General features: G+C 41.2%; 1 protein-coding gene and 1 long non-coding RNA gene across 4 annotated transcripts in view; one reads left to right on the plus strand and one right to left on the minus strand.

Moving 5' to 3' along the window:
• manba (mannosidase, beta A, lysosomal) overlaps positions 1 to 17161 on the minus strand; it is a 131896-nt gene extending 114735 nt beyond the window's left edge. For all 3 annotated transcript variants that reach the window (XM_069926077.1, XM_069926076.1, XM_069926079.1), the window contains exons 1-2: positions 16939 to 17161; positions 1585 to 1679 (exon numbers count right to left, since the gene is read on the minus strand). In XM_069926077.1, the coding sequence (XP_069782178.1) occupies positions 1585 to 1679; positions 16939 to 17145 (302 nt within the window). In that variant the 5' untranslated portion in view covers positions 17146 to 17161. The remainder of the gene's footprint in view (positions 1 to 1584; positions 1680 to 16938) is intronic.
• The window catches only part of LOC138757930 (uncharacterized), a 28255-nt gene continuing 25634 nt past the window's right edge, over positions 16100 to 18720 (plus strand). The window contains exon 1 of the long non-coding RNA XR_011353997.1: positions 16100 to 16159. This is a non-coding gene — a long non-coding RNA (uncharacterized lncRNA). The remainder of the gene's footprint in view (positions 16160 to 18720) is intronic.

The raw sequence follows: 18720 nt of genomic DNA on the forward strand, positions 1-18720 counted from the left end.
TACCGCTGGTGAGGACCTGCATAGAGAACCAACCAGTCCAATTTCCATTGACTCTGTACAGGCTTTAAATGGCCTGTTAAAGGAGCCGGCGGTGGTTTAAAAACCCGCAACTGTGGGGATTGGACCTAAGATGATTGGCAGCAACCAAGAGGGGCTGCAGACTCTGGAGAAGTGGATGGATGGAGCAGGGTACCAGAAAACAGGGAGAACACCCCCATTTGAGAAGAAGCAGAAGAAATGGCCCACAGGATGGTGACCACGGTGGTGGTGGTGGTGGTGAATCAGTGAGAACACAAAGGTGACTCGAGATGAGGAACCCATATAAGCCGCAGTCAAAGGACTCACACCAGGCTGTGGATTGCTAGAGACTGGCTGAAGGGGACCCAGGTATCATAACCGAGATGTGAGAGGGTGCCGAGGGTGCTGGAGGCTTCCTGATCATGTCAGAGGTTTGCAACTGTAGCTCAGGTTGCTGATGGTTTGGACTCAGGTTTGTGTGGTTGTGGAGGCTGTAGGAGCACTGGAAGTGAAGCCAAGGACATTCAGTGACTCTTTTGCTTCTCTTTCTCCAACTGTAAGGAGCGCTGGGCAATTTCTGCTGAGAGTGAATCTTTGACTGCCTTATGGTATTCTAAAGGAAATTTCATGTATTATCATATTTTCAGTTTTACTACATGACAATTTAAAAAAATCTTGAATCTAGTACAACCACTTCTCTGGATTATCTACAAATTGGTCAATAAACCTTCCTGGATGCACTTTACAAATTTTGCTTTGGCATTGGAGAAACCAACTGAAGAGTGGCTGACCTTGCACGAGAACTGGCCAGACTTCAGTGTTGAGTTCTGAGGGCTGTGAGGTGTGCTGGCAGCCACTTCAGCTGAACTCCTCTATTTAGTCCGCCTATAACTTTAACTCTTCATCTGACTCTGACCCACTTGCCCTTGGGCTCCTGCAATAAAACTCTTGTAACCTTGGGGAACAGTGCCTCATCTTTGCCTGAACACCTTGCACCCCTTGGAACTCAACATTGAATTCTAGACAAGGAGGTTATTCATTATGTCAGTTTTTCTCTGTCCACAGACAACATGCAGAGAAGGCAGGAGAATGGGATTGATGAAAAATAAATTGCCATGATTTGAATGGCAGAACAAATTTAATGGGCTGAATGGTCTAATTCTGCTTCTAAATCTTATGACTGCCTGATATTCTGAACATTTCAATCATTCTCATTCATTTATGAGTTCTTGGAATGTTTTGATCTCAGTTTCAGCATGTTTTTAATCTATTTAAACTGCTCTTGGGCTGATAGCACCGTTACACTGTCACCTGGACACCTTGGACTCCACCCAGGGCTAGACATTCACTAGTTTCTCCACCTCACCCCCCCCCCACCAAACCCCACCACCCCCACCCCTACAATTTTGCACAAGTGCTTTTTACCTCTTCCTCTGAAAAAGAGATGTTCCCCAAATCAGCTCAGTATTTCTGGGTTTTATTTCAGTTTTCCAATATCTCAATATTTTAAACTTTTAAACATGAGAAAAAAATCTATGAATCTTTTCACCTCCCACCACCACTGACCTCATGTCAGGGGGAAGTGTGAAAGTCCGACTGTAGGTCCAGTTGTCCAAAACAATCCATCGATAGGCTTCATCATTGAACCTGTAGTAAGGATCCTATAAATCGGAACATAGGAGCAAAATTTACACAAAAGCTTTACTTTTTTGTCTCCAATGATTATTCTTCACAAACAGAAGCGCATTGCATTTAATTTCATCTTTAAATGTAGGACAGATGCTTGTAAGGTCCTTTCACATCATCCTCCAGCAGCAAGTGCTGTAATCTCCCTGACCTACAAGTCTGGCAGCTCCGTTTCCAGGATTCCAGCAATTCAATACAGCTGCTCTCTCCACCTTCTGGAGGACAATTCAGGAAGGTTATTAAAAACCAGCTTTGCCAATGTGTCCCATATCTCAAGAAAAGCAATTCATGACACCTAAACATATATGAAATGTGGCCTGTGATAAAAGCACAGAAACAGGCCCCTTTGGCCCTTCTAGTTTGTGCCAAACCATTTTTTTTGCCTAGACCCATTGACCTGCACCTAGTCCATAGTCCTCCATACCACTCTCACCCATGTACCTGTCCAAATTCTTTTTAAACGTTAAAATTGATCGTGCATTCACCACTTCAGCTGGAAGCCTGTTCCACTCCCACCACTCTCCATGAAGAAGTTCCCCTGAAACTTTTCCCCTTTCACTCTTAACCCACATCTTCTGGTTTGTATCACACCTACCCTCAGTGAAAAAAGCCAATCTACATTCACTCTGTCTATTCCCCTCATAATTTTAAATACCTCTATCAAATCTCCCCTCATTCTTCGATGCTCCTTTCCTGAAGTCCAGGCAACATTCTGGTAAATCTCGGCACTCTTTCTTATTTTATCGATATCTTTCCTGTACTTAGGTGACCAAAACTGCACACAGTACTCCAAATTTGGCCTCACCAATGTCTTGTACCATAATATTCCAACTCCTATACTTTGATTTATGAAGGCCAATATGCCAAAAGGTAAATGTTCCATTATTGTCAAGAAGTACTACATTTAGAATGTAATATACCTGAAATTCTTTAACTTTCGTCTACTGTAAGGCAGACAGAGCATCGCCTTTGTCCAGCGTCCCTCAGAAAAACCTTCAGAACCTGTTGTTCCTAGGCAGTCTCCCCTCAAAGTACTGACCAGTCCAGACCCTGCTTAGCTTCCAATATCAGACAATCTCAGGCGTATTCGCCAGCCACGACGGCCAACACGATGCTTTTATTTTTTTCTCCTGACGCCACGGTCACCCACTCCCACCTGAGCCTCAGCCGCAGACTTGACGGTACTCCTAATGCTATCACCGGCCACTCCCACCTGGGCCCCAACCGTTGACATGACGGTACTCGTAATACCATTGCCAGCCACTCCAACCTAGGCCCTGACAACCCCGCCCACTCACCAGATGCTGAAGCCTCAACTGCCAACTCCCAACACAACTGTTACCTGCAGATGTTGGAGTCTCCCTCGTTGACTCACACCACGTGGCTCCCAACACAGACTGCTACTGGAGTCCTGATCTCACAGCTGGATCCCATTTACTTATCCCCCTCACCTTCCCTATCCTCCCTCACCTCTCCCTACTACACCCCCATCTCCTCCTCTCTATTCCCTCCTCTCCACAACCCTCAGACCTCATCTCTTCTCCCCCCCCCGCTCTCTCTGCAAACCCCTCCCACTATCTTCTCCCCTCCTCTGGGCTCCCCCACCCTCCCATTGCCCCCCACCAACCCCTCTCCCTTCTCCTTGCTTGAACCTCCCCAACCCTCCTCCTCCCCCCTATCCCCCCAACATCTAATCTCTGCTTGTTTTTACTATCCCCTCTGACTTTCCCCTTTCTGAGACAGAGTGCTCGGTCCACAGTAGAGGCCTCACCTTCATCCCCCTCCACCCATATCTCAGTGAGCTTCATGTACTCCGTGATATTGATCTCTTCTTCCATCTGCTTCCACTTCAATTTCATGGCCATGACTTTCTACCTCTTCACCCAAGACCCTTTCTCCCACTTCTTCATCTTCCTGGACACCTCACCCTGGCCAGCTGCCCACTCTGGACCTTTTTATTTCCAACTGCTCCCGAGATATTAATTGTTTCAACTTTACCACCACCCCCTCTCCCCCACCTTGTACTCCAATCTCACCTCCTCAGAGATACAGGAGTATCAGAGCCAGCACCACCAGGCTGAGGAATAGCTTCTTCCCACGGCCAGTGAGAATGCTGAATGACTAAAGGAACTGCTTGTACTATCCATTTGAGACCATCTCTGCAACAATCCAACCTCGCCATTAAACCCGCAAACAAGGGTGGTGCAGTTATGATCTGGCACACTGACCTCTACCTTGCCGAAGCCAGTCATCAGCTCTCAAACACTTCCTCCTATTGTCCCCTCCCATGGGACCCCAATATTACATATCAAGCCACAGTCTCTAACACCATTTCTAACCTCATGACCTCTGGTCACCTCCCTTCCACAGCCACAAACCTCATTCTCTCCCATCCCTGCACTGCCCATTTCTACCTTCTACCCAAGATACACAAATTCGATCATCTGGGGAGACCCATTGTCTCTGCCTGCTCCTGCTTGACCAAACAAGTTTCAACTTACCTTGACTCTTATCTTTTCTCCCTGGTCCAATTCCTCCCAGTCAACATCCGTGAACACCTCACATGCCCTCCGTCTCCTCAATGACTTCAGGTTCCACAAACCAGACCACCTCATCTTCACGATGGATATCCAATCCCTTTTTAACTTTATCTCTCCACCCCCCCACCCCCACCCCCCCCCCAACACACAGGTCTGAAAGCACTTCACTTCTTCTTGGACCAAAGATATGACCAGCCACCTTTCACCACCATCCTCCTCTGCCTGACAGAGCTTATCCTCACTCTAAATAACTTCTCCTTTAACTTGTCTCACTTCCTCCAAATCAAAGGAGTAGCCATGGGTACCTGTATGGGTCCCAGCTACGCCTGCCTGTTTGTGGGCTTTATGGAGCAATCCATGCTGCAAACCTATACAGACAAGACCCCTCAACTCTTCCACCAGTATATTGATGACTACATAGTGGCTGCCTCATGCACCCCCAATGAACTTGTCAACTTCATCCACTTTGCGGCCAACTTCCACCCTGATTGCAAACTCACCTCGTCCATATCCAATAACACTCTTCCCTTCCTGGATTCTTCTGTCTCCATCTTGAGAGGCAAGCTGTTTACTGACAGACTACAAACCCTCCAACTCCCACAACTATCTGTACTACACTTCCTCACACCCTTCTCTCCATCCACTTCTCTCAATTTCTTCGTCTCTGCTGCATCTGTTCGCAAGATGGTCTTCCAGTCCAGATCTTCTGAAATTTCTGCCTTCTTCCACAAATGTGGCTTACCCTCCCCTGCTATCAACTCAGCGAGGAGGGGGCTGTCAGGCAGCTGCCCCTGCCCTGACTCAGGAGCCGGCATTTGCTCCGCAGCACCATTCCCTGCTTCAGTCCTTTCAGGTGGCAGAACACTGCCTTCAGCGCTCCCAACTGAACATCCCTTTGCAGACAGCCGCAGCTGCATTCTCCAGGCAATTCCACCTGAAAGCAGCTTATGTTTGCTAACCTTCCCTTTCATCCTTACTGGAACATACAAACTCTACTCTCAAAATTTCACCTTTGAAGGTCCTCCACCTATATCACACATCCTTGCCCGAAAACAACTTATCCCAATCCACGATTTCTAGGTCCTTTCTCATTTCCTCAAAATTAGCCTTTCTCCAATTTAGAATCTCAACTTGAGGCCAGACATATTCTTCTTCATAATTAATTTGAAAATAATGGCATTATGATCATTGGGCCCAAAATGTTCTCCTAAACATTTTTCTGACCCCTAATAGGAGATCCAGTATTGCACTATAGCTTAGCTGTTATCTCTCTACAGATCTGAGATTTGCTCTTCCAATTCTTGTTGACTATTGGGAGGTCTATAATACAACCCCATGAGAGTGGTCATACCTTCCCTGTTCCTCAGCTACACCCATTTAGCCTCAGTAGACAAGCCCTCTGATCTATCCTGTCTGAGCACAGCTGTGTTATTTTCCGACAAGCAATGCCACTCCTCCCCCTTTCAATCACATCTAAAGCAACAGAAGCCCAGAACATTGAGCTCCAGTCGCCTCCTCCTTCAACCAAGTTTCACTAATGGTCATAGCATAATTCTACATGCCAATTCACACTCTTAGCTCATTATACCTTTCCTTGCATTGAAATAGATGCACTTTAGAAAATTTCCAAAATGTAAAATCCGTTGACTTCTAACAGTGCATGCAATTTTCACATAATCTTTTCCCTCCTCCACCCCTTTACCTGCTCTGGCACCCTGATTCTCATCTCCTGCAAATCTAGTTTAAACCCACCAGAGCAGCACTAGCAAATCTTCAAGGATATTAGTCCCCCTCCAGTTCAGATGCAAACTGTCCCATTGGGACAGGTCCCAACTTCCCTGCAAGAGAGCCCAATGATCCAGAAAGCTAAAGCCCTTCCTCTTGCACCACGTCTTTAGCCACATGTTAAGCTGCCCTGATCACAACCCTTCAACCTAGCACCTAACTCGTTGAACTTTCCTTGCAGGAGCTCCTCATCTTTCCAACCCATGTCATTGGTCCTTACATGGATCACGACATCTGACTGCTCACCTTCCCTCCTGAGAATGCTGTGAACTCAATCTGAGATATCTTGGACCCTGGCACCTTCTGAGCTTCCCACCCTACATTTTACTCATTCCAGCATTTCCTTCCACCCTTTCTCTCCTGAGGTTATCCAATTTGAGAATACATTAGACAAAGAAATGCTGGAACATCTATCGACGCTGCGAGACCTGCTGAGTTCTTCCAGCATTTCTGTCTTTTTACTACAATCACAGTGTCTGCTAACTTTTGTGTTTTACTCTAGTTGATTATTCATATTTTCAGCTGGCCACCCCACTGATTAATGGCAGAAAACATGAAGGTGGTGGTTTCAGAAACAACAGCTGCATTTAAAGAACAGTCAAATAAAGCATAGAATTCAAATCCAATGCCAGCAAATGCAGTTGGGGCAAGATGGTCAGCATGAATGTGGTGGGCCGAAGAGGCTGCTTCTGCATTGAACCCCATATGTGACATGCTAATGCCCAAAACTTTTCCCAACAGAAACCACAGAATTTTAGGAATTCCAGTTATGTAGTGCTAATCATCTATATTTCGATTGCTCATGCAAACTCCATTATCATGGTTCAAACACTTTTATGCCTTTCTCCTTTTAATTCTCTTACAATATTAAGACTGAAATCAATGACTGAATCTTGCCAAACGATACTGTGATTCAATCTGAAGTGCTCTACAACAGCCATTCTCAATGGACCCTCATGTCCCCCAGGGCCCCAGTATATTTAAGTAAAAGCCCTGTTTTCTTTTCATCTCATGTAATGTGATTTTTTTTATTAAAAAATGTATTCGGTAGGAGAGAAAGAAACCAAACTTGACTGCTTCACAGAGAAGAGGGCCTATAAACTGAGTCATTTAAGAGGGCCATAGCCAAAAAGGTTGAGAATGGCTGTTCTAGAACATACTGATTACACTGTTTCGAAATTATTTTTCTTTTTTAATTGAAAATTTTATTTTTCATTTGCACCAATGACAAATACAACAGTTATCCATAATCATATAGAATGATAAAACAAAAAGAATACATAATTTTATATTTTCTCCCTCCAACCCTCCCCAAAACGTAGGAAGAGAAAAGCCTACCTGCAATTATCACATATCATTCATTGATTAATTAAATTTCAAATTTACATATACAATCTTAAACCTCTAAATTAATTAGGGTGAGTTAGAGTGGGAGGAGCGGACGCTGTAGATGAACTCTTACCAATTAAATCCATATATGGTTTCCAAATCTTGTAAAATTTTTCTGGTTGATTCCGTAAATTATACATTATTTTCTCTAACTGTATACAATTTGTAATTCCATTTGCCATCTATTCAACCCCACATTATTGTTTAATTTCCACGTTACCGCTATACATTTCTTTGCTACTGCTATACTTAAAAACTTCCTCTGATAAATATCTAACTTCAAGTTATGAATATCACCTAACAGAAATATTTTGGGTTCTTCCAGAACTTGTATCTTCATAATTTATCCCAGTAAAATACTAAAATCTTCCCAAAGTTTTTCTACTTTTCACATTGCCATATTGCCCGTTAAAAGGTTCCTACCTCTTTATTAAATTTAAAACATTGATCAGAGCAATTTGAATTAAGTCCATGTAATTTATGTGGAATATTTTAATTGGTGTAAAAAATTAAATTGTACCATTTGAGATCTGACATTAATTGTGTTAGTTTCACTTTCATAACAGTTTTGGCCATACTTCTTGGATTTGTATATTTAAATCTCTTTCCCATCTCAATTTAGATTTAAATAGATATTTTTTCTGGATCGTCTCTTGCAATTTTATATACATATTAGCAATAAATCTTTTAATAAATGTATCAGTTATTAAATATTCAAATTGACTTTGTTCAGGTAATCTAAAATTCAATCCTAACTTTCTTTTTAAATATAATTTAAGTTGATAATAAGAAAAAATAGTATTATTTGGTATATTATACTTATCTTTCAATTGGTCAAAAGTAAAAAAAAAAATCCTTTATTCTTTTTATTCCACAATTATGCCAAATACCAAAACATGAATTAACTGTAAAAGGAATTAAAGGATTTTGCTTTAATAACATTTTGGCTTCATTCCTCTTTCTGCATGGGTTCATTCCATACTTTAAGTATATATTTCAAAATTGGTGTATCTATTTTCCCTTCAACAGTCTTCATGCCATTTATACAAAATATGTTCAGAGTTATTTTCTCATATTTTACTCATTTCAATTTGTACACATGCTGCCTTTTCACCAGTCTGATAATAGGAAGACAAGAATATAAGTTGAAATGCTTTATAATAACTTTTAAAATTAGGCATTCATAGTCCCCCCGATCATATTTCCATGTTAATTTTCCAATGCCATCCTAGGCATTTGATCTCACCAAATAAATTTTAATATTTTTATTTAAATCTTGAAAAAAACATTGCTACAAAAATTGGTAATGATTGGAATAGGTATTGTATTCTAGGAAAAATATTCATCTTTTTTTAAATTTTTTTTTTAAATACATTTTTTTTCTTAAATCACATTAGTCATGATACACACTTTTTCCTTTTCACACACATACAGTGACATTTTCTCCCCCCCCTCCCTCCTCCCAACCCACCCCCCCCACCCATCCATTTAAGATATACAATCTAGGATACATTAAACCAGTCAGACAATGTTGTCACTCAACAAAAATACACCAGAAATTCTACTGAGTCCATTCTTTTCTTTCCTTCTCCTTCCATCAACTTAGGTAATGATTGTCCCCGGTAGGTTTTCGCTATTGTATTTAATGTAAGGCTCCCATATTTGTTTGAATATTTCAATATTATTTCTTAAACTATATGTTATTTTTTCTAATGGAATACATTTATTCATTTCTATATACCATTGTTGTATTTTCAAATTATCTTCCAATTTCCAGGTTGACATAATACATTTTTTTGCGACGGCTAGAGCTATCTTAACAAATCTTTTTTGTGCATCCTCCAAATCAATTCCAAATTCTTTGTTTTTTATGTTACTTAGGAGAAAGATCTCTGGATTCTTTGGTATATTGTTTTCTGTTATTTTATTTAATATCTGATTGAGATCTTCCCAAAATTTTTCTACTTTCTCACATGTCCAGATTGCATGAATTGTTGTTCCCATTTCTTTTTTACATCGAAAACATCTATCAGATACTGTTGGGTCCCATTTATTTAACTTTTGAGGTGTAATGTACAGTCTGTGTATCCAGTTATATTGTATCATACGTAGCCTCGTATTTATTGTATTTCTCATCGTTCCAGAACATAATTTCTCCCATGTTTCCTTTTTTATCTTTATATTTAAATCTTGTTCCCATTTTTGTTTAGTTTTACCATTTGTTTCCTCATTCTCCTTTTCTTGCAGTTTAATATACATATTTGTTATAAATCTTTTGATTATCATTGTATCTGTAATCACATATTCAAGGTTACTTCCCTCTGGCAAACTCAAACTGCTTCCTAATTTATCCTTCAAGTAGGATCTCAATTGGTAATATGCCAGCGCTGTATCTTGAGTTATATTGTACTTATCTTTCATTTGTTCAAAGGATAAGAATCTATTTCCTGAAAAACAATTTTCTATTCTTTTAATCCCTTTTTTTTCCCATTCTCTAAAGGAAAGGTTATCTATAGTAAAAGGGAGTAACTTGTTTTGTGTCAATATTAGTTTTGGTAATTGATAATTTGTTTTATTTCTTTCTGCATGAATCTTCTTCCAAATATTGAGGAGATGATGTAATACTGGAGAACTTCTATGTTGTACCAATTTTTCATCCCATTTATATAATATGTGTTCAGGTATCTTTTCCCCTATTTTATCTAATTCTAATCTCGTCCAGTCTGGTTTTTCCCTTGTTTGATAAAAATCTGATAGGTATCTTAATTGTGCGGCTCTATAATAATTTTTAAAGTTTGGCAGTTGTAAGCCTCCTTGTTTATACCATTCTGTTAATTTATCTAGTGCTATCCTCGGTTTCCCCCCCTCTCCATAAAAATTTCCTTATTATTTTCTTCAACTCCTTGAAGAATTTTTCTGTTAGTTGTATTGGCAATGCCTGAAATAAGTATAACATCCTTGGAAAAATGTTCATTTTAATACAGTTTACCCTTCCTATTAGTGTTAGTGGTAAATCTTTCCAATGCTCTAAATCGTCCTGTAATTTTTTCATTAGTGGATAATAATTGAGTTTATATAGTTGGCCGAGATTTTTGTTTATTTGTACACCTAGGTATCTTATTGCCTGCATTTGCCATCTAAATGGAGATTCCTTCTTAAATTTTGAGAAATCCGCATTATTCATAGGCATTGCTTCACTTTTATTTACATTTATCTTATAACCCGACACTTCTCCATATTCCTTCAATTTCTTATATAATTCTTTTATTGATAGTTCTGGTTCTGTTAAGTACACTATAACATCATCCGCAAAAAGTCTGATTTTATATTCCTTGTCTTTTATTTTTATTCCTTTTATATTATCTATTTTTATCAATTCTGCTAGTGGTTCTATAGCTAACGCAAACAATAACGGTGATAGTGGGCATCCCTGCCGCGTTGACCTGCTTAAGTTAAATTGCTTTGATGCATGTCCATTTACTGTCACTTTCGCTAACGGTCCCTTATATAATGCTTTAATCCAATTAATATACTTCTCCGGTAAACTGAATTTTTGCAATACTTTGAACAAATAATTCATTCTACTCTGTCAAAGGCCTTCTCTGCGTCTAAAGCAACTGCTACTGTAGGTGCTTTATTTCCTTCTACTGCATGAATTAAGTTAATAAATTTACAAATATTGTCTGTTGTGCGTCTTTTTTTGATAAATACAGTTTGGTCTAAATTTACCATTTTTGGTACATGCTCTGCTAATCTGTTTGCTAATAGTTTAGCTATTATCTTATAATCTGTGTTTAATAAAGATATTGGTCTATATGACGCTGGTGAGAGTGGATCTTTCCCTTGCTTTAGTATTATTGTAATTATTGCTGTTTTACATGAATCTGGTAAGCTTTGTGTTTCATCAATCTGTTTGATTACATCCAGGAGGGGCGGAATTAATAAGTCTTTAAATGTTTTGTAGAATTCTATTGGGAATCCATCCTCTCCTGGTGTCTTATTATTTGGTAATTTTTTTATTATCTCTTGTATTTCTACTATTCCAAATGGTTCTGTTAATTTATTTTGTTCCTCTATTTGTAGTTTTGGTAGTTCAATTTTAGTCAGAAATTCATCTAATTTCCCTTCTTTCCCTTCGTTTTCAGTTCGGTATAATTGTTCATAGAATTCTATAAAGTTTTCCTTAATTTCTTCTGGATTATATGTAATTTGTTTGTCTTTTTTCCTTGATGCCAATACCATTTTCTTAGCTTGTTCTGTCTTAAGCTGCCATGCTAGGATTTTGTGCGTTTTTTCACGCAGTTCATAATATTTCTGTTTTGTCTTCATTATATTTTTCTCTACCTTATATGTTTGTAATGTTTCATATTTAATTTTTTTATCCGCCAATTCTCTTCTTTTTGTTGTATCTTCCTTCATTGCTAATTTTTTTTCTATGTTTACTATTTCCCTTTCCAACTGCTCTGTTTCCTGATTATAGTCCTTCTTCATCTTGGTTACATAACTTATTATTTGCCCTCTAATGAATGCTTTCATTGCGTCCCATAGTATAAACTTATCTTCCACTGATTCCGTATTTATTTCAAAATACATTTTTATTTGTTTTTCAATAAATTCTCTAAAATCCTGCCTTTTAAGTAACATGGGGTTTAATCTCCATCTATACATTCTTGGAGGGATGTCCTCTAGCTTTACTGTCAATATTAAGGTGAATGGTCCGATAGTATTCTAGCTTTATATTCTGTTTTTCTTACTCTATCTTGCATACTAGCTGATAACAAAAATAGGTCTATTCTTGAGCATGTTTTATGTCTAGCCGAGTAATATGAATATTCCTTTTCTTTTGGGTGTTGTTTCCTCCATATATCCAAAAGTTGCATTTCTTCCATTGATTTAATTATAAATTTGGTTACTTTGTTCTTTCTGTTAATTTTTTTCCCAGTTTTATCCATATTTGAATCCAAATTCAGGTTGAAATCTCCTCCTATTAATATGTTCCCTTGCGTATTTGCTACCTTCAAAAAGATATCTTGCATAAACTTTTGATCTTCTTCGTTAGGTGAATATACATTGAGTAGATTCCAAAACTCCGAATATATCTGACATTTTATCATTACATATCTCCCTGCTGGATCTATTATTTCCTCTTCTATTTTAAATGGCATATTTTTACTAATTAATATAGCCACTCCTCTTGCTTTTGAATTATACGATGCTGCTGTTACATGTCCTACCCAATCTCTCTTTAATTTCTTGTGCTCCAATTCAGTTAAGTGTGTTTCTTGCACAAATGCTATATCAATTTTTTCTTTTTTCAGTAAATTTAGCAGTTTCTTCTTTTTAATTTGGTTATGTATTCCATTAATATTTAAAGTCATATAGTTCAACGTAGCCATTTTATACTTTGTTTATCTTCCCTTTCCGTTTTTCCATCATTACCTTTCCTCCTTTTCCATTTCTGTTTTCTTATTTTAAACCCTTTATAAGACAACATTCCTAAAACATCAAACATTTTCCTTATTCTCCTATTTAAAATTTCTTTAGCCCCAATCTCCCCTTCCCCTCCTGAGTTGTCCTTTATCCTTTGTCGGACAACCACATCTCCCCTCTCCATTTGGGTTTGCGAATTCACTCGCAAGCGTCAGCTGATTTTGCAGTGACCGCAACTCCTCCCCACCCAGCTCCCCCCAGAAAAGATTTCACTTTTCATATGTAACAAAGGTCACTCTTTTAGTTCCCTCCTTATTCCCTCTATTCCATTTCCTTCCCTTATTAATTCTTGTCTATACTATCTATATTTTTCTCTAAATACGGATACATTCACGTATGCACATTATACATATACACACTTATACCTCTTTACCCACATACATATAAATCGTGGTCATTTTTACTCTCATTACACGTCTTCATCCCTCAGTCTATTTTGTAATTGTTCTGCAAATTTTCATGCTTCCTCTGGATCCGAGAATAGTCTGTTTTGTTGTCCTGGAATAAATATTTTCAATACCGCTGGATGCTTTAGTATAAATTTATTCCCTTTCTTCCATAAAATCGCCTTTGCTGTATTGAACTCCTTTCTCTTCTTTAGGAGTTCAAAACTTATATCTGGATAAATTAAGATTTTTTGCCCTTTGTATTCCAGTGGCTTGTTGCCCTCTCTTACTTTTTCCATTGTCTTCTCCAGTACCTTTTCTCTTGTAGTATATCTTAGGAATTTTACTAAAATAGATCTTGGTTTTTGTTGTGGTTGTGGTTTAAAGGCTAATGCTCTATGTGCCCTTTCTATTTCCATTTCTTGCTGTAGTTCTGGACATCCTAGGATCCTAGGGATCCAATCTTTTATAAACTCTCTCATATTCTTGCCTTTTTCATCTTCCTTAAGGCCCACTATCTTTATGTTATTTCTTCTGTTATAATTTTCCATTATATCTATTTTCTGAGCTAACAGTTCTTGTGTCTCTATAACTTTTTTATTAGATTCCTCTAATATCTTTTTTAAGTCCTCTACCTCCATTTCTACTGCTGCTTCCCGCTCTTCCATCTTGTCCATTTTCTTTCCCATTTCTGTTAAGGTCATATCTATTTTACTCATTTTCTCTTCTGTGTTGTTTATTCTTCTTCTTAAATCATTAAATTCCTGTGTTTGCCATTCTTTAAATGACTCCATGTATTCTTTAATAAGAGAAAGTATATCCTTTATCTTGCCTTTCCCTTCTTCTTCTATTTCACTCTACTCTTCCTCTTCCTCTTCCTCTGGGTTGGCCATCTGTTGTTTCTTTGTTGCCCTTTTCTTCTCTTCTTTCTTGTTTTCATTGTCTTCTGTGTTCTCTTCTTGCTGCAGGTGTTCTGCAGCTGTCGTTGCCGGCTGTGGAGATCAACTCCCCAGCTGGTCACCCTCCTGTCGGTGTGTTTTTTTTCATGCGCACCGCGCATGAGCGACTCCTCGCGCATGCGTGGTTGCGCACTTTTACTCGGCTCAACGAGCCATTTTTGTAGTCCACTTTCTACCGACCTGAGGGAGCGGGTTTCTCTCTCCACCGTGGGCCTCTTCGAACAGGTAAGGCCTTCTCCTTCTTCCTCCGTTGTCTTCTCTTCCTCTCTTCTTACCGTTGATTTCGATTTTTCTTTTTTTGTCGCCATCTTCTTTCCACCTTTATACTCACTTTTCTTTAACTTTTATTTCTGTGCCTTTGTGTTTTCCTTTGTTTTTTTTGACTTTTCTGGAGAGGGCTGGAGTTCACTGTCCGGCCACTACTCCATCACGTGACTCCCCCCCCCGAAAAATATTCATCTTTACACAATTTATCCTTCCTATTAAATCCTTCCTATTAAAGAAATTGGTAAACACTTTCATCTTATTAAGTCTTTAATTTTCTTCAATTAAATTATTTTTCTTAACCCTGTTGTGATAAGATATATAATTACAATGTGGTCTTGGTTTATCATATTCACTAAGGGATGATCTTTGGTTACAGTGCTACCACAGTACTACACAATATGTCATGTCTGTATCTGGGAATGAGTCAGGATTCCCAACGTACTCCCTCAATGGCAAGAGTCCACCCACTGAGGCATGATTTTACAAGAGTAAGCATTTCCAATGTTCAGCTCAGCACCCTGAAGCCATCCCTGACTGTCTTCAAGAAGGTGGTGAGCCACTTCCTTGAACTACTGAAATTCTCCTTCTGATGGACGTATTTCCACAGTGCTGTTGGGAGATTCCCAGGATTTACATTGTGGTGATGAAACACTCAAACACTTCCAGGGCAAGGGTATGCACTTGGAGAGATCCAGGCCTTGTGGCTGGTTTCCTTGGTGGTTTATGGAAAAATAGGTTACAGGTTTGGGGACTGTCAGAATTTGTCTGAGTGCCACTATACTGTAGGTAGAATTAATTTGTTAGAAGCGGCAGATAATCAAGCAAATTGCTTTGACCTGGATTGGACTAAGACACTAAGAGTTTCCAGAACTACACTCACACAGGTAAGGGTAGAGCAGGGGTTCGCAACCTTTTTCTTTCCACTCACATACCGCTTTAAGTAATCCCTATGCCATAAGTGTTCTATGATTAGTAAGGGATTGCTTAAGGTTGTATGTGAAAGGGAAGGGAAGGTTGAGAATCACTGCTCTCGACCCAATTGTTAATGAAATATTTTGCTTGAGAAAAATTGTCATTGGCCCATTTTCTTTGGAGTTATGAAACTGTGCACATAACAAGTCAATTAGGCACGATTAAAACGATAGTTTTCAAACTTTTTCTTTCCACCCACATAGCACCGTAAGTAATCCCTTACTAATCACAGAGCATCCATGGCATAGGGAATACTTACAGTGGTATGTGAGTGGAAAGAAAAAAGTTGAGAACCACTGGGGTACAGTATTCCACTTTGCCTAAAAGGCTTTGGAGAGGAGTTAGGAGGAATGTTCCCATAGCAAGATGATAGAAAAAACACATTTAAATAATCCAAAGGTCAAGTGAATTTTTTAAAATTTGGAGCAGAAATGCATGGTACATTGTGCCATAACATTTGCTGAGTCACATCCTGCACTGCCTCTTGCAACCTACCTGTTAAACTGCCAACCTGACAATCTAAGAGGAAATCCACCCCTGTGATGACATGGTGAATGACACATCACATAGCCACAGCCCTGTTCCCTTTCTGTTTAAAGTTCCAGAGTAACTGGGTAAGGCAGAGGACACAAGGGCAAGTTTTATTGGATCCCTGACCACCTCCGAGGTAGGTCTGACACCCGGGTAGATTTTGAACGGACTTGCCTGTTTTGGCCCTTTCAAATAGCCCAGTACATGGGTCTTTAATCTTGGGAACTGCCTGTTTTACAAGGCAATTTGAAATGCCCTAGTGACTCAGAGCTGAGTGCTATCCAAATGGACACACCTCAGGCACTTTATGACACCTTGACAACTCCAGAGTTGTCTTCAGTCCTGCTCCCCAAACCCTGGAGCTTTCTCCCTAGCTTGTCACATGTACCCTTCCTTGCAAGTCCTCACCACGATATACCACAATGCTGATCACTTCACACTTCCTCAAACCCCAGTGTTGGTCAATCCTCACTCTCATGAGCATCACAAGTTTCTCCCCACCCCTAAAGCTATTCACCCCCATCCATTCCCCATCATGCTGTTCACCCCCAACCCATTCCCCACATCAAGGGCTGTTCACCATGTTTTTAATTGTATTTTTATTGAACAACTTATTTTTAATTAATTATTAAAATTTGTAAAAAAAAATGTTCACCTCTCCCCAACTGTTGGTCACTCCTCACCACATCCCCCACCATCAATGTTGTTCACCCTAACCCATTCCCACCACACCCACCCCCAGTGTTGATCACTCCCCACCCCCAAAGCTGTTCACCCACCCAACCCATTCCCCGCCTTAGACCTGTTCCTCCTCCCCCCCCCCATTCCCTTCCCAACGCCCCAAACTGTTCATTCCCCACCGCCGATGGGTTGCAGTGTCCATCCACCACCCTAACCCCAGCACCAGGGCCTCACCCAGATGACGCCACTGCTGAGCAGAGCACTATGGACAGTCCCGGGAACGGTCGCGGACGCGCGCACGCTGCCGTTCTCGTTGCGGATCTCCCAGCAGCCTCCGCTTAATGGAAGCAGTGGCGCACACACCCCGGTGACAATCCCGCGGGACAGGGCGGCGGTAGCGAGCACCAACGGGAGCACTCGGCTCAGACTTCGCGGCGCCATCGCCGACCGCGTGACCACTCCAACGCGCCTGCGCGTCGTCACTCAATGTTAGAAAAATCCCAAGAGTGCGTGGCTGAGATAAATGCTGGTGGCCGAGGTATGTCACCTTCTCCCTCCGCGCGGTGCTCCCTCCCCCCGCCCCTCCCTCCACGCGGCGCTCCCTCACCCTGCCCCTCCCTCCGCGCGGCGCTCCCTCATTCCCGCCGTGATCCTTCAGTACCACCCCTCTCACACTTTTTTATTCAACATCAACTTTACTTCACAAATCCATCATCGCACAAATACATCCAAGTAATCAAACTACAAGACATGAAACACAAGACAACTATACAGTTCTACTAAAATATTTCCATCCCTGTCAAGGATGACGTACACATCCCCAGCGCCCCGAAACCCCTCCATGGCTCCTGTGGACAATGCATGCTCCCTTTCCAATGACACCTGGGCACAAATGTACCCCCGAAGATGTCCAGCGCTTCTTTGCTGTTGGAGCCCTGAGCAGCTCGCTTCCATGAGCCATGGATGGACTGTTTGGCTAGGCCCAGGTGCAAGGCCACCAGGAGATCCCCCTCCCTTCCTTAATAGGTGGCCAAAGACAAAGAGAGTAGGGCTAAAGTGCAACCAAAATGCGAGGAGCAGCCTCTTCAGAAAGGCGAAGAAGGGCTGCAACTTTGCACACCCAATGTACATGTGGTACATGGTCTCCTCCAGCCCACAAAAGTAGCATGCAGCTGGGAGATCCGTGTACCGACTCAAATACTTGTTGCAGGGCACCGTCTGATGTAATAGTCTCCACGCCATGTCCTCAGTGGATCCCTGCAGAGAGTGACTGCCACTGGGGTCACCCCTGATTGGCAGGTGGCAATGCCAAGCACCAGGGCGTGTCTGGGCAGTGGACTAGGGCAAGGAAGTGGAAGGTGCGGAGCAGTAATCCATACAAGAACCTCCTCCCTGCCACTCAGAATGGCACCGTGGGCGTTGACGAGAGATGGTACAGGGCAGGTTCCTGGGTGAGACACTGGGGCCTGGGTCCAATGAGCAACTCTGGACTTGCAGCTGGGTTACTACTCCCCGCTGGTGGGGTGGGGGGTAGGGGGTGGTGGGGGGGGGAGAGAGTCTTGGCCAGAGGCAACCATGTTCCAGTCTTTCAGTAAGTCCCGGTAATAACTGGGCAACCTTTGCAGAGCAACACGGCTGACTCCTGCCAGAGGTAGCCACATGCCCTCATGAAAGTGCGTGGCTAGCAGATGCCACCTGGGAGGCTGCTCAGCATATAGGAATCTCCTAAGGTGGAGGGCTGCCAGCTGTGTACTCTCTCTCTCACACACACACACACACAGACCAGTGAGTGTCTGCCCTCTTTCAATTGACTCAAACTCAGAACCACTGCAGAGACCCAGTGTTTCGTGTTGCCCCAAAAGAAGTCCACCAACTTCCTCTGAGTTCTTGTGGCAAAGACAGCAGATGGGACCATGGTGGCCAACCGGTACCATAACATGGAGACCACCACCCTGCTTCAGTAGGAAAGCACCCCAAGGAGGCCAGTAAATTCCAGCAAGTATAATCCCAGATAAC

This window comes from Narcine bancroftii, chromosome 3 (assembly GCF_036971445.1).
Source record: "Narcine bancroftii isolate sNarBan1 chromosome 3, sNarBan1.hap1, whole genome shotgun sequence".
In the NCBI taxonomy this organism is placed as follows: Eukaryota; Metazoa; Chordata; class Chondrichthyes; order Torpediniformes; family Narcinidae; genus Narcine; species Narcine bancroftii.